This window comes from Coffea eugenioides, unplaced genomic scaffold (genome assembly GCF_003713205.1).
Source record: "Coffea eugenioides isolate CCC68of unplaced genomic scaffold, Ceug_1.0 ScVebR1_470;HRSCAF=1153, whole genome shotgun sequence".
In the NCBI taxonomy this organism is placed as follows: Eukaryota; Viridiplantae; Streptophyta; class Magnoliopsida; order Gentianales; family Rubiaceae; genus Coffea; species Coffea eugenioides.
In genome coordinates, this window is record NW_020864310.1 from 1 (window position 1) to 16,790 (window position 16,790).

The following is a 16,790-nucleotide window of genomic DNA, read 5'->3' on the forward strand; positions in this document are numbered from 1 at the left end:
AAACTAGACACAAACACAAAAGAGATAACACACCAACAGATTTTGTGTTCGGATGAACAGTAACGTGAACAGTGTCGGTGAACAGTACGATGAACATTGTCGGTAAACAGCACGATGAACAGTGACTTTTTTTTTTTTTTAACAAGGCAGCGGACAAAACACAAAAACCCTACGACACAACTACGAAAAACAAGGATATAATGAAAGATACCTCCAGCTAAGCTCTGAAGCCAACTGATACGGTCCTCGATCAACACGTTTCGAGACACGTAGCACGTTTGCCCAAGGATCTAGCGACGTTGTCCAACGCTTGGATTGCGGGACCCAAAATCAACACGGACGACACGAGTTGGTTTAAGGTGGTAGAACAATGACTCCAATCGAGGTGAATACTCAAGTGGATAGGTCGGATGAACAATCAATGACAACACGAGATTGCTCAAGAACCCTTGCCAAAAGCAAGTAAAGGAACGAAATTCTCACAAGAAGAAAATTGAAAGAAGACAATTTCATTAATCAATCGAGTCTACCCTTAATGCTTACAAAGCAAGCCTTTATATTGGCAAACTAACGAAACCCTAATGCTAGTAAAAAGGAAATAAAGGTTCGGCCAGGCCTTGGACAAGGTGGGCCGACCCATGACTCAACAAGCCCTACTGTAGACACCAAATTTTGGTGTAATTTCATTTACTAATTATTTTTTAGTCTGTGCTCGTTTTTTTTCACTTTTTAGTTTTTAGTTTTTTAGTTTTTTGTGTTATTATTATTTTTAAGTTTTTAGCATAGAATTTCTTGAAAATGAAAAAAAAGGAAAAGAATGAAAATGGCAAAAATAGGTGGAAGTGTGTGCATGTTGAACAAGTGTACAAAACAATCATGGGACAAGTGGTTAAGGAATTTGAGGGACAAGTGTCCCTTTTGTTTAATTGACAACACAACATTTAGGAGGACACTTGTTTAGCTTAGAAGGGAGGTTTGAGAATTGGAGAAAAAAAAAAGAAAAAGAGGCCACGGATGGGAGAAAAACAGAGAAATGAGAGCTTGAGGGGGGAGCTACGACTAAAAAAAGGGGAAAAGATTGAAAAAGGCTTTGGGGGTTTTGAGGCTGAAAAACAGAGGGGCGGCGGACAAGGATAGAGGAGCCGAAAAAAGACGAAGAAAAAGAGAGGTTGATAGAGAGGAAAAAGCTTCAGGCGGCGGAAAAGAAGGAAAGAAAGAAAAAACGCGAGAGACAGAAACTGGGGGAGTTTCGGAAGAAAAACAGAGAGAAGAGAGGCTCGCGCCGCCTGCCCAAGCCACCACCGGCCCCGCATCCGCTGCGGCTGCTGTCTGTCATTGCCGCCACCACGCGCAGCCTCCATAGCGACCACCAGGAAGCCACAATCCTTTTTCTCCAACGCAATCGACAAGTGGCCAACCGCCTGCCCGGCCCCATCGCCATCGTTTCTGAGCAGGAGAACTGGGGACTTGGGCGAAGGAAAAAGAAATAAAAAACAGCCCCAGATTGTTTCCAATTACGCATCTCCACCCTAGTCTCTCCCCCTCCCTCCGTCTGGGCTTCTCCTAGCGTCGCCCCTGCGTCGCCCCTGAACTTCAATTATTTCCGCCAAGTCCTAACGCCAGGAGAATTATGGGCAAGTGAAAAAAGGTTTCGGCAAAGCAACGAAAAACAGAGCAAGGAAAGTTCATCAGATGTGCTACCCGAATCCACCACCGACTTCCCATCCTCTGCCATCGCCACCATCACTAAGCTCAAGAAAAACAGAGGAGGAGAGGAATTGCAACTCCAGAATTTTCCATTTGCCGCTCATGAATTGACACCGTAAGAGGCCATTCAAATCACCGCTGCTCAAGCAAGAGCCCTGTAAGTCCTCTCTTTGAATTTCAGTTCTTCCCAAGCTTCTGAAGTGGATTGCCGTGGCTCCAATTAGTGCAATTCGTTGTTAAATGACCTTAATTTTTGAATGTGCATGCCGTGTATGAAAATTGGACTGAAATGCTTGTTTGCCGAAGAAATTTTGGGCTGATTGTAATTTCAATTGAAAGAGAGTTCGGTGAATTTTTTTAATGCCCTCAACCTGCTCGACGGAATGCCCAAACAAAAATGCTACTAAAAAGTTGATTTCATTTCTCTGTCGTTGCATGTTCGCCCATTTGGCTCCTCGTTTGATCTGTAATGACTGGCTTCCCAAAGTGAAGCTGTGTGAATGTTGAAGTTTTAGGGGGTTTTGGGAATGAATTTGTTAGCTTTGGCTTGGAGCTGTGAGTGTTGCTTGAACAATCTATGAAAATGGCAGCTGAGAAAAATTGTAGAAACCCAACGAAGAAGATGAAGTTTCGTAGCTTGCTTGAAAGTAATTCTGAAAAATTGCAATTGAAACCTTCATTTTCTGCTTAATTCCACTGTGACCCAAAAATCTGGAATTTGAACTAATTTCACCCTTTCGAAGTTTAATCCACTTTTTACATGTTTTATGTGATTTTTTTTGGATAGATTAATGCTGAGATTTAATGCATAATCAGATTTTAGTTTTTTTTTAGTTGAGTTTTTTGTCTTGTTGGATTTTCATAAAACAAGATTATTTTTAGTTGGACTTATTGTTTGGGTTTGATAAGTGGATTGGTGATTTGTTTTTCTGGGTTGTTGACATGGGTTAAGGGATAAAACCCGCACATATTTTTAGTTGGGCTTTGCTTGGACTTAAGATAGACTAGCCCGTGGGTTTTGTTTGGGTTTCGGTTGGGCTAAGTGGGGTTTTGGCCTAAGAAATGTAATAAAATGGCCTATTCCTTTTTGTTTTGGATTTCCGATTGGGCCTGGGAAGCTTTGGCCCAAACAAATAAAGGAAATGGCCCAATGGTTTGGTCCATTAAGAAACCAGAAAATAATTTTGCAAATCAGTCCCTGAATTTCTCCTTAACTGTGCTGTGGCCCTGGATATTTTCAACTTCTTTCAATTGGATCCTTAGATTAATTGCAAATAGGTCCCTGAACTTTATTTTTCTTTAATTTTGGCCCCAAAATTTTGTCAATCTTTGCAATCAGGTCCTTTCTTCTGTTGACTTCTTAAATGTGGATTGTTGACATGATTCAATTGATTCAAATTCATGCTTATTTTTATCATTTGTGATTATGTGCCAAATAGATTGGTGCCTTGACCCTTTTATTGTTTTGAAGCTAATATTCTTTTCATTTCACAACTCAAGGGAGGTAACCTCTATCTCCTTGATTTTATCTTTCCTACGTGCTCCTACGTGTTATGTGAATATGCATGTCTACGTTGCTTTCCTTGCCTTTCTTTAATTCCTTTCATTTATTTTATTTACTTTTGTGTTTTTATTTAAGTTATTCTTTATGGGGTATGTGTACACCTCTTGGCTTGTAATAGTTAGGGATTTAATTATTTTATTCCTTTTCCCCCTTTTAGATTGTAGTAGGGTCTCCCTAATGTAATAGATAGGGCTTGGAGGAGCATTCAATGAAGACCTATCGAAGTCATGTGCCTAGCTAGCAAATGTAATAGTTAGGGCTTTAATTGTCTTATGTGTCTTGCATGCTTAGTTACTACGTGTTAATTTGCTTTGTTAGGGCCTTGCATCTAGTCGAGCATGCTAAATGTTATGTGCTATGTGTTTATAAGTGTTTGGCATGCCTACTTGCTTTCCATAGTGTGGATGAATGGAATGGATGAATGTACGTCACCACACTAGTCCAACGCTAGTTGTGGCTTCTTTTATTGTTTCCACTAGTCTAATGCTAGTAGGAATTCATAGAAAGGGCTAGTCCAACGCTAGACCCAATAGGATTTTTCCTTTGTTTTTCATTAATGCATTATTTGCCTGTTCACTACATATCATGCATTTTTCCTTAGTTTTATCATCTGGCATGCTCCTCGATTCCCCTTTCCCCTCACTTTAGGTTTTGCATCTCATACTAGTTATAGGGTTCATTTGCTTGAGAGTCCCCTTCTGATAAAGGAAACGAGCGAGTGTGGCTACTCGATAGCCTTAGCACGCTAGTTTTGCTTTCTAATCAAAGGGAAAATCGAAGTCGAAAAGTTAGGAGTCATTCCCATACCCGACCTGATGCATTCCTTTAGGTTCATTCATTCTCATTTATCACTTACTCATTTTTTTCCAATTCACATTTCCTCATCACTTTTCCTTTCCTTATTGTTCATTTTGATTTCTACTTCACAAAATTGCGCTCAATTACACCTATATGCACTTATCACTATATTCCATACACTTGCACACAAACACTTGGATTTTTCATACAATTGCACACATGCACCTTTTTATACACTTACACACTTGCACTTGAATCATCATTTGCATTAATCGACCTCTATAAGGTATTCTTTCATTGGCCGCCACAATTCATGTGGTTGGGACCAAAAACCTCACAAGAGACATCTTAGAATCTAGGGTTTTGCATTTCATGTAGCACATCCAAATGTAATAAATTCTTTGGTTAAAACAAGAAAATCTCTGATTAAATCACGCAACTAGCCTTGGCTAGGTCAAAGGGGTGCCTTGGATTGTATCCTTGCCTTCCCCTTTGTCAAATGTGACTCCCGAACCTTTTTCCTTGGTTTACGTGGACTAGGAGTCGTTTAAAAGGGGTTTCTTACTAATTTTTTTAGGTGACTTGGTACACCTTAACTCATTACCAAGTGGCGACTCCGTCCTTCATTTCAAAAACCCTTTTTAAACTATAATTTTGGGTCAAATCGTCGCATTTTCAAAACCCCATTGAGGCCCACTTTTTCTTTCAAATCAAAAATTCATTTTTTCAAATCAAAACACAATTCTTCAAAACCATTTATTCATTTCATCAAAAAATGGGGCGCGACACCTACAACTAGTAACTAATCCAAACAATAACTTGACAGCTCAAGACTAAAAAGGCCCAACAGTTGGCCGACTCCCTTTAATTGGAAAAACTACAAAGACTAACTAGCGGGCTAGAGCCGAAACTAACAACCATCACTTGGCTCCTCGTGGGCTTGGATCAATGTGTAGGTAACTTGACTAACATCCTTCAAGCCTTCAATGTCTCTATGAAAGCCTTGAGTCAAGGCCGCCATCCATCTCGCCATCCGTGCACACATCAGTCCCCTCCTCTTGAGAAGGATTTGTCCTCAAATCTGGATGGAGATGAATAATACTAACAAGTGTTAGTAGTATGACACCACAAATCGACAGTGCGCTTGGAGGTCAGCCACGTTGGGGACAAATAAAAGGTCATGAGCCAAGTTAAATGCCGTTTGGTCAGCTTCATGAGGCTCTCAAACAAGGACATGTGCCAAGATAGGAAAGAGCTTGTGTAAGGCTCGTGAAAATTCCAGGTAGCAATCCAAAGTTCTTTAGCAGCCTTCGGCCATGGATTGTCATATTGTCACCTGACATGAGTGGCAGCAATGAAGTGAAACGCACTCCATACGACTCGCACGAATTTGCGCAAGTTGGAGTTGGTAAAGTAAGCTTGTGGTGACCAGCTTTTGGACATGTGAAGAAGCACGAATATGCACCACTTTTAGCAGGAATAAGGACGAAATCGGGTTGCAAGTCTTTAATCATAGTTGGGAAATTTTGGATAGCATTACAACCTACAAAAACAAAATAACCTTCAACTTGAAACAATTCAGAAATCGGGTAAAGAACTAATGGGACATTATTAGCTAGATGGTAAGAAGGTGTAGAACAAGATTTAAATGAGAAAACTCCCTTTGACACTTCAATATTCCTTCCACCATTTGATTCAACTTGAGATTCCAGTGCTAGTCCTTTACACTTCTCATCAACACCTACACAAGAGCAACAAGAGTTAGTGCTAGTAACATGCTCAAAATAAGGCAAAGGTGAAGAATGAACCATAGGTAGAGAACAAGCAGTAGAATCTGGAATTTCCCTTTTAAGATGAGCTCGAATGAATCCTCCAATGGCACGGACAGGTTTGAATGGACATTGTTCCATGAATTGATACCAAAGAGATTTAGTTCCTAGAAGACAAACCCCATGGAAACTCACAAAGTGTTCAAGTGACTTGGGAATGGAACATGCCATGACCAACTCTACTTGACTTTGTTTAAGCTGCACAAAAGAAGAGGTACTAAACAAAACACATGTTAGCTGGTTAGCAAACAAAATGTTCACACTTTCAGCCTTTGTAAACACGGCCAACTCCTCCTTTTTACTCTTCACTAAGGCCAAATTATTCTTGCCTTTTCCCACTCCATTCTTCTCGGACCATTGCTCACTCATTGTACATGAGGTTTGATTTTCATTGTCTATCTAGCTCATGTTCATGGCTCAGTTGTAACTCATTCATATTTGGCTCTTCAATCAACGAGGGACTAGGATGAATTTTCCCTTTATTACCACCGGTTGACACATGATTAAGTTGTTCCAAGTGGGAATCCAACACTTGGCTAAGTCTTTCCATCATAGAATCAACCAATGCTTTATTCCGACTTCGGAATTCTTCCCTCGATTTACGAAGCGTTGACTCAATTCGAGAATTCTCAAACTCCTTGTCTTGATTGTCAAGACACTTCTCAGATGAATCTCGTTGGCTTGAGGTGGACCTCAATTTAGAGGTTTGGCGCAAACTTCTTTGCTCCTTCTCATATTCAGCACAATCTCGTTTATACCCTTCATATACACGCGAAGCACGGTAACGTTCCATCTCCTCCCGAAACTCATGTTGTGAACTAGATTCCATGGAACTAGAGTGCTTGGGAGTAGGCCGCTTGGAACCCCTCCTCTTGAGAGGCTCATTCTCCAAGAATTCTTGGTTGTATGAGTAAGAGGCAACTTCCCTAGGCATGATTACGTGACCTGCCAAAATGGTTAGCAAAGAAAAAGAGATTCCTCACGACACACAAGCTCACGTGTATGTGCTCATCACTCGTGTATCACTCAAAGCACTCAAATAAACTTACCAAAATTCCTTACCTTGCCGGTTTGAGTAGTTGAGAAATACCGTGCAAAAATCCAAAACTTGTTCTCCCAACTTTAGCACCAGAGTAACCGAGAACAAAGACACAATTTGGAAACAATTCGGACACGATGGTGTAAGGTTTTGGCAATTCCCTAAGGCGGACAGATTTGGAATACGCGAGAATGGAAAAGGAAATAAGCAAATGCGGGATTTGGAAGTTTCCTAATTTAAATGGACTTAGTCAAGTGGAAATAGGAGAGTTATCCAAACTGTCCACTTAGTTTCCTAATTGAATTTGGAAACAAGTTAGTTTTTGGTAACCCTTTGGAAAACCTTTTCTTCTTGTAACAACGTTTAGAAACTTCCAAATTCTATTCCAAGAAGGATTGCACAAATCAGATTTGGTTTAGGAAACCTTTTAAGAAACCCCTTTCCTTCTCGTAACAACTTTAGAAGGTTCCAAATTCTACTCCAAGAAGGATTGCGCAAATCAGAAATTTCCTTCCCACAATTCGGTGCCTTCCCTTTTTTTTTTCTCTCTTGTTGCGTTTTGCCAACCGATCCTTCCTTCTCTCTTTTTTTTTCGTTTCTATTTTGTTCCCTTTTTTTTTTTTTTTTTTACTTGTAACAAACCAACACAACACAAAGATTTGACCGAATGGACTACACAAGAAACCTTCAAGATCCTCAAGATCCTTCAAGAACTCTCAAGTAAGTTATCAAGAACTTCAAGATTGTGGTCAAGAAATTCAAGAAACTCAAGATTCTTGTAGGTTCTCTTCAAGATTCACAAATACCAACAAGTTTTACCAAAATTCAGATTTGAAAAATAAGTAAACAACTTGGATGAAGCAAGCAATACTTGGACAGATTTGAAACAAAGAAACCCTAGCGCAAACGAAACCCTAGCCGTCGCCCCACTTGTTTTCTTGTTGCTCAAGTGATGACTAACGACCAAGAACCTTACGGCAAATTTTGGACAAAAATTATCAACAAACTAGACACAAACACAAAAGAGATAACACACCAACAGATTTTGTGTTCGGATGAACAGTAACGTGAACAGTGTCGGTGAACAGTAATAATGAACAGTACGGTGAACAGTGACATATATATATTTTTTAAACAAGGCAGCGGACAAAACACAAAAACCCTACGACACAACTACGAAAAACAAGGATATAACGAAAGATACCTCCACCTAAGCTCTGAAGCCAACTGATACGGTCCTCGATCAACACGTTTCGAGACACGTAGCACGTTTGCCCAAGGATCTAGCGAGGTTGTCCAACGCTTGGATTGCGGGACCTAAAATCAACACGGACGACACGAGTTGGTTTAAGGTGGTAGAACGACGACTCCAATCGAGGTGAATACTCAAGTGGATAGGTCGGACGAACAATCAAGGACAACACGAGATTGCTCAAGAACCCTTGCCAAAAGCAAGTAAAGGAACGAAATTCTCACAAGAAGAAAATCGAAAGAAGACAATTTCATTAATCAATCGAGTCTACCCTTAATGCTTACAAAGCAAGCCTTTATATTGGCAAACTAACGAAACCCTAATGCTAGTAAAAAGGAAATAAAGGTTCGGCCAGGCCTTGGACAAGGTGGGCCGACCCATGACTCAACAAGCCCTACAACTAGTAACTAATCCAAACAATAACTTGACAGCTCAAGACTAAAAAGGCCCAACAGTTGGCCGACTCCCTTTAATTGGAAAAACTACAAAGACTAACTAGCGGGCTAGAGCCGAAACTAACAACCATCACTTGGCTCCTCGTGGGCTTGGATCAATGTGTAGGTAACTTGACTAACATCCTTCAAGCCTTCAATGTCTCTATGAAAGCCTTGAGTCAAGGCCGCCATCCATCTCGCCATCCGTGCACACATCAGTCCCCTCCTCTTGAGAAGGATTTGTCCTCAAATCTGGATGGAGATGAATAATACTAACAAGTGTTAGTAGTATGACACCACAAATCGACAGTGCGCTTGGAGGTCAGCCACGTTGGGGACAAATAAAAGGTCATGAGCCAAGTTAAATGCCGTTTGGTCAGCTTCATGAGGCTCTCAAACAAGGACATGTGCCAAGATAGGAAAGAGCTTGTGTAAGGCTCGTGAAAATTCCAGGTAGCAATCCAAAGTTCTTTAGCAGCCTTCGGCCATGGATTGTCATATTGTCACCTGACATGAGTGGCAGCAATGAAGTGAAACGCACTCCATACGACTCGCACGAATTTGCGCAAGTTGGAGTTGGTAAAGTAAGCTTGTGGTGACCAGCTTTTGGACATGTGAAGAAGCACGAATATGCACCACTTTTAGCAGGAATAAGGACGAAATCGGGTTGCAAGTCTTTAATCATAGTTGGGAAATTTTGGATAGCATTACAACCTACAAAAACAAAATAACCTTCAACTTGAAACAATTCAGAAATCGGGTAAAGAACTAATGGGACATTATTAGCTAGATGGTAAGAAGGTGTAGAACAAGATTTAAATGAGAAAACTCCCTTTGACACTTCAATATTCCTTCCACCATTTGATTCAACTTGAGATTCCAGTGCTAGTCCTTTACACTTCTCATCAACACCTACACAAGAGCAACAAGAGTTAGTGCTAGTAACATGCTCAAAATAAGGCAAAGGTGAAGAATGAACCATAGGTAGAGAACAAGCAGTAGAATCTGGAATTTCCCTTTTAAGATGAGCTCGAATGAATCCTCCAATGGCACGGACAGGTTTGAATGGACATTGTTCCATGAATTGATACCAAAGAGATTTAGTTCCTAGAAGACAAACCCCATGGAAACTCACAAAGTGTTCAAGTGACTTGGGAATGGAACATGCCATGACCAACTCTACTTGACTTTGTTTAAGCTGCACAAAAGAAGAGGTACTAAACAAAACACATGTTAGCTGGTTAGCAAACAAAATGTTCACACTTTCAGCCTTTGTAAACACGGCCAACTCCTCCTTTTTACTCTTCACTAAGGCCAAATTATTCTTGCCTTTTCCCACTCCATTCTTCTCGGACCATTGCTCACTCATTGTACATGAGGTTTGATTTTCATTGTCTATCTAGCTCATGTTCATGGCTCAGTTGTAACTCATTCATATTTGGCTCTTCAATCAACGAGGGACTAGGATGAATTTTCCCTTTATTACCACCGGTTGACACATGATTAAGTTGTTCCAAGTGGGAATCCAACACTTGGCTAAGTCTTTCCATCATAGAATCAACCAATGCTTTATTCCGACTTCGGAATTCTTCCCTCGATTTACGAAGCGTTGACTCAATTCGAGAATTCTCAAACTCCTTGTCTTGATTGTCAAGACACTTCTCAGATGAATCTCGTTGGCTTGAGGTGGACCTCAATTTAGAGGTTTGGCGCAAACTTCTTTGCTCCTTCTCATATTCAGCACAATCTCGTTTATACCCTTCATATACACGCGAAGCACGGTAACGTTCCATCTCCTCCCGAAACTCATGTTGTGAACTAGATTCCATGGAACTAGAGTGCTTGGGAGTAGGCCGCTTGGAACCCCTCCTCTTGAGAGGCTCATTCTCCAAGAATTCTTGGTTGTATGAGTAAGAGGCAACTTCCCTAGGCATGATTACGTGACCTGCCAAAATGGTTAGCAAAGAAAAAGAGATTCCTCACGACACACAAGCTCACGTGTATGTGCTCATCACTCGTGTATCACTCAAAGCACTCAAATAAACTTACCAAAATTCCTTACCTTGCCGGTTTGAGTAGTTGAGAAATACCGTGCAAAAATCCAAAACTTGTTCTCCCAACTTTAGCACCAGAGTAACCGAGAACAAAGACACAATTTGGAAACAATTCGGACACGATGGTGTAAGGTTTTGGCAATTCCCTAAGGCGGACAGATTTGGAATACGCGAGAATGGAAAAGGAAATAAGCAAATGCGGGATTTGGAAGTTTCCTAATTTAAATGGACTTAGTCAAGTGGAAATAGGAGAGTTATCCAAATGTCCACTTAGTTTCCTAATTGAATTTGGAAACAAGTTAGTTTTTGATAACCCTTTGGAAAACCTTTTCTTCTTGTAACAACGTTTAGAAACTTCCAAATTCTACTCCAAGAAGGATTGCACAAATCAGATTTGGTTTAGGAAACCTTTTGGGAAACCCCTTTCCTTCTCGTTACAACTTTAGAAGGTTCCAAATTCTACTCCAAGAAGGATTGCGCAAATCAGAAATTTCCTTCCCACAATTCGGTTGCCTTCCCTTTTTTTTTCTCTCTTGTTGCGTTTTGCCAACCGATCCTTCCTTCTCTCTTTTTTTTTTCGTTTCTGTTTTGTTCCCTTTTTTTTTACTTGTAACAAACCAACACAACACAAAGATTTGACCGAATGGACTATTGTTTTTCCAGATTTGTGTTCGGCCAATTCAATCACACAAGAAACCTTCAAGATCCTTAAGATCCTTCAAGAACTCCCAAGTAAGTTATCAAGAACTTCAAGATTGTGGTCAAGAAATTCAAGAAACTCAAGATTCTTGTAGGTTCACTTCAAGATTCACAAATACCAACAAGTTTTACCAAAATTCAGATTTGAAAAATAAGTAAACAACTTGGATGAAGCAAGCAATACTTGGACAGATTTGAAACAAAGAAACCCTAGCCGCCGCCCCACTTGTTTTCTTGTTGCTCAAGTGATGACTAACTACCAAGAACCTTACGGCAAATTTTGGACAGAAATTATCAACAAACTAGACACAAACACAAAAGATATAACACACCAACAGATTTTGTGTTCGGATGAACAGTAACGTGAACAGTGTCGGTAAACAGTACGATGAACAGTGACTCTTTTTTTTTTTTTTTTAACAAGGCAGCGGACAAAACACAAAAACCTACGACACAACTACGAAAACAAGTATATAATGAAAGGACCTCCACCTTAAGCTTCTGAGCCACTGATACGGTCCTCGATCAACACGTTTCGAGACACGTAGCACGTTTGCCAAGGAATCTAGCGCGTTGATCCACGCTGGATTGCGGAAACCAAATCAACACGGGACGACAGAGTTGGTTAAGGTGGCTCTTTGCAACAACGGACTCCAATCGAGGTGAATACCAAGTAGATAGTCGACGAACATCAAGGACAACACGGATTGCTCAAGAACCCTTGCCAAAAGCAAGTAAAGGAACGAAAATTCTCACAAGAAGAAAATCGAAAGAAACAATTTCATTAATCAATCGAGTTACCATTAATGCTTAAAAGCAAGCTTATATAGGCAAAACGAAACCTAATGCTAGTAAAAAGGAAAATAAAGGTTCGGCCAGGCCCTTGGACAAGGTGGGCCGAACCCATGACTCAAAAAAGCCCTACAACTAGTAACTAATCAAACAATAAACTTGACAGCTCTAGACTAAAAAGGCCCCAACAGGTTGGACCCGACTCCCTTTAATTGGAAAAACTACAAAGACTAACTAGCGGGCTAGAGCCCAAACTAACAACCATCACTTGACTCCTCGAGGGCTTGGATCAATGTGTAGGTAACTTGACTAACATCCTTCAAGACTTCAATGTCTCTATGAAAGCCTTGAGTCAAGGCCGCCATCCATCTCGCCATCCGTGCACACATCACATTATTCCCAATAGAATCTACCATAATAGCAGTTTACAAAATTCTTAAAAGACTAGAAAATTATTGTCATGAAATACTAGGTTTCCTATGTTACAATACATTTTTTTATAAAACCTCCAGAAAATAACAATCCAAACGGTTACTGTAAATTAGAACACCCAATGCATAATCTTGCCATATCAATTTTTAGAACCCAATTGTCTTGCTATTTCAATTTTTAGAACCCAATTTCACTACGGTCAACCGCAACCCATCATGATGGGCAATCATCCCCACCACTAGCGGCCAGTCGCCGGCAACAAGGATGTCATCCACGTTCGAAAAGGGCAGCAACCGCTGCTGTGGCTACTACAGCAGTTAGCGCATCAGTGCAGCCAGGCACAGCCGAAGATGTTGACTGCAAGTTGCTTTTTCACTTTATTTTAAATTTTTCCTCATTTAGACTTCAAGAGTTTCGCAACAAAATGATTCTTCAATGCGTTGGTATTTTTTTCCTTCTTTTGCATGGCAATTAAATATTACGGTTGAGAGATAGAAAGAATTATAAATAAGAGGTTTTGAATTCAAACCTCTCTCTTATACTAAAAAAAAAAAAAAAACATGACAATTTTTTGCTACCTCAAATTTCAAGTATTATATTAACCTGACGTTACCAAAATTTGTTCAAACCATTAGCTCTTAGGGATCACATTTAAAGAGTTGATACGTTTGTTAATAATTATATGCAAATTCGTCTGTACAAGTTCGAAAAACGTCAAATTTGACAAAGACAAACAATTAACTTCTTATCATCAAACATTTTCGTCTCTCCAAAATCCAAATGACGCCAACAGAACACCAATAACCCCATCCACAAATTTCCTTTCCAAAGTCCCCATGTGCAACTAATGCCAAATCATGCACTGTTTTATGTCCACGCCCATCAGCAACAGGCAGTCACACCACTCGGGAATCACTTATCCAAAGCACTGTACAGTTGCCCAGTCCACTCAAAGGTCATTTTCTCAGGTGTTTTTCTTTCCTGCAGGAAGTAGCAACAGAACAAAGCGAATCTATTAAGACAAACTTAGGACATGTAGGAGGAAATGGGGTCACTCCAATTTTAGTTCTCTCTAGTTATGAAAACGATAAAATTTTGATGTAAATTTATACAATTTTAGTGCACGAATGAATATAACTGATTCGGTATAAACTCACGATTACACAAGATATACATTAATTTACACCAAAATTATATCAATTTACATGGTTGGACGGAATTAGACGGAACCTCAACTGGAGGGCCTCGAATTCCCCCAAGAAATGCTAGTGCTAGATATAAGCAGCATAGAAATCAAAAGTAACCAACACATTTTGCACCAAGAAGGATGGGGTCTACCTTATAAAGGCACAGCACTAACACAGACAAAAAGCAAAGAAAATTTGGTTTCTAGCCTTTAAACAATGGAAAATTCGTACGGGCCACCATAACATTCTTCGTCTGCAAGTATAAACAAAGAAGCCCCTTTTACAAAAATCCCATGCCTTTAGATCACAAAACTCAAGAAAGGTGTCATAAACGTTCCTCCCATACAGACAAGTGCAACTGAAACACAAAGGAATTAAAAAAAAAATGGAAAGTACTTTACATTTCCATACCTCTGAAAAATCCTGCAATCATTTTTCTTTTTAATTAGGGAACATCTTCTGTGTGTCCATTCTGCTTCATCAAAAGTCCTTTCTCTTCATCATTACCATGCTTCTGTGTCAACTCCAAGCTAGTGAGCTTTTTGGCTTTTAAAGATTCGCTTTCCCAATCTGTACAGACCAGCACTACATACAGAATTGAGATGGCACAGGCAGCTTGAGCAGATAATAGCCCAAACCATAGTCCACTGAAGCCAACATGGAACCAGAAGGCTAAGCCTACAGCTACAGGAGTGCCCACGAAATAGAACGAGCCAAGGTTGATACGAGCACCAACCACTGGCCTCGCTGTACCACGTAGAATACCACAGCCAGTGGTCTGTGGACAATTGCCAAGCTCGCACAACCCGATGATTGGCAAAACTGAGGCAACAAGAGCCTTGAGCATGTCATCTTCTGTAAACAAGCCACCCCACTTATGCCTAAACATCACGGTCCAAATAATGTTGACAAATCCGATAACAAATGCACAGGCTAGCGCAACCATTGCAGCTAGCTTCGCTTTGTACGGTTTCCCCGCCCCGAGCTCATTGCCTACCTGTGTCGGCAACCAGTTTAAATGTAACAACTTCACTAGCATCAATATTGACTATCGATTTCCTCAGTCCTAATCATGCAGTCATAGCCCATATAAATGATCTTTTGTTTTACTTTACAGACAATTAGGTTCTATTACTTTCCATAATCCAGCACAACATGCGTAAAGATGCACAAATGTCACTAATAAATGACTTTTTTGATCTATAATGTCAATCGAAAACTCCAATAAAAGTCCAACTCACTTGGTCATGTAAGTGACTGGCACATGTAACAAATTTGCTAGTTGTTTAGGGATAAAAGGAAAAGGAAGCAATGGACATGCTAATGAGGGAGAGGCAATAGACGACTGAACACTTTTCCATGCTCAATTTGTGTTGCCCTATTTTACATGTATGGGCTTAGTTGAGTAGGCGGCAAGTGGATTTGTGGAAAAGTGATGCAACAAAGTAACAGACCAAAAGCACATGATCCTTGAACAGATACATGCACAAGGCAAATTTTATCTGCTCCAACGGCAAAAAAGGAAGCCATACCAATGCAGTCTATGTCATCGCCAACCAATCATCTAATGAAGCTATTTGAATACACCAAAGCAACATAAAATATCCATTCCAAAGAAAAGGGGTAGCTTTAGAAAAAAATCTTTCCTTACCTTGACATAGAGTTTACTTTGAATTTTAAACTTTCTAGAGATAAAAACTACTTACAAAATCAAGGATGCATAAATATAAATTCCAAGATCAGATTATCTGGTTAATGACTTTGTTCATGGTATTATTCAGTAAAAGGACAAGAAGGACAATGCATGTGAATTAAAATCGTCTAAACTCCTTAATGGGTAGAAATTAATGGTCTCACATGACACATAAGAAATGAAATCATTGCCTTCGAATATGAAATCAAATTACAGTTTTCAAGTTTGTTACTGCCATCCTCAATAGTGCCACCATTATTCTTTCCACATAACAACCAGATTAATCCTAGTCCACAACTAGCTAAATTTGTTTAAGCCTTTAAGGATGTAACTTTCATCAGAAAGTACTAAACAAAGTTAGTCAGTGATCCTTATTGGATCCCAATGACATTCATTAGTCATCAAGACTTCTACAAATACGAATATCCTACATCACAAACCAATGCAAATATAGACACATTGCAGATTCTATAACACAAATCTTTTAGATATACATAGATAATTTAATTACTCCATATGCTTCAACCGTTACAATTAACATGTATGTATACTCAACTTGTAGACAACTGTTACTTAGACTCGGCTATCGAATCCTGTGACACACGGCTATTCTATCGCAAAGTGAAGAGTCGAACACGAAACAGTAATGCAAAATGAAAAGTGAAAATTCTGAGTAACATAAATATACAACCGTTTTTTCCTGTCTTAAATGTAACTTGTGCGAGTAGAGAAAATTAATGTCATGAAAAAGCTTACCCTGGCAGAGACACAGCCAGACAACGCCATGGGAACAGTGTACATAAGGCTAGTGGTCTGAATAAGTATCCCCGTGGCAGCCACCGCAAGCCTAGGATTGGGCAAGTATCCAGCCAGGACTGTCACAATCTCATACCACCACCACTCCAAGCATATCCCAATGCAACTTGGCACAGCCAACTTCAGCAACGGCCCCACCCCACCACAGATCCCTTCTCCCATCCCAGCCATCCATTTCCACTCCCACCTCCCCCAGACATACACGTACCCCACCAGAAGCACCACCATATGCAGGTTCGTTAGCACCGAAGCCATGGCCACGCCAGGGACCCCCAGCCCCATCACCACCACAAGCACATAGTTTAGTGGCACGTGGAATATCACAGCCACAAAGGTACACCACAGCTGGGGTTTAGTCACCCCCTGTGACCTTAAATAAACCCTCAGGGGCTGTAATAACGTATTGGTCAGTAAGTCTGGGAGTGAATAAAGGCAATAAACCGAGGCCATTCTCGTAATTTCAATGTCTTGACCCAAGAACACCATGATTGACT

At 40.2% G+C, this 16,790-nt stretch overlaps 1 protein-coding gene across 1 annotated transcript; it reads right to left on the minus strand.

The window, feature by feature from the left end:
- Positions 1 to 13,890: 13,890 nt before the first annotated feature.
- On the minus strand, positions 13,891 to 16,785 carry LOC113758306 (protein DETOXIFICATION 54-like; the record flags this gene model as incomplete). Its single annotated transcript, XM_027301226.1, has 2 exons — positions 13,891 to 14,784; positions 16,237 to 16,785. Coding segments are annotated over 2 exons (1,101 nt in total), but the record flags the coding sequence as incomplete, so codon positions are not given.
- Positions 16,786 to 16,790: the final 5 nt, after the last annotated feature.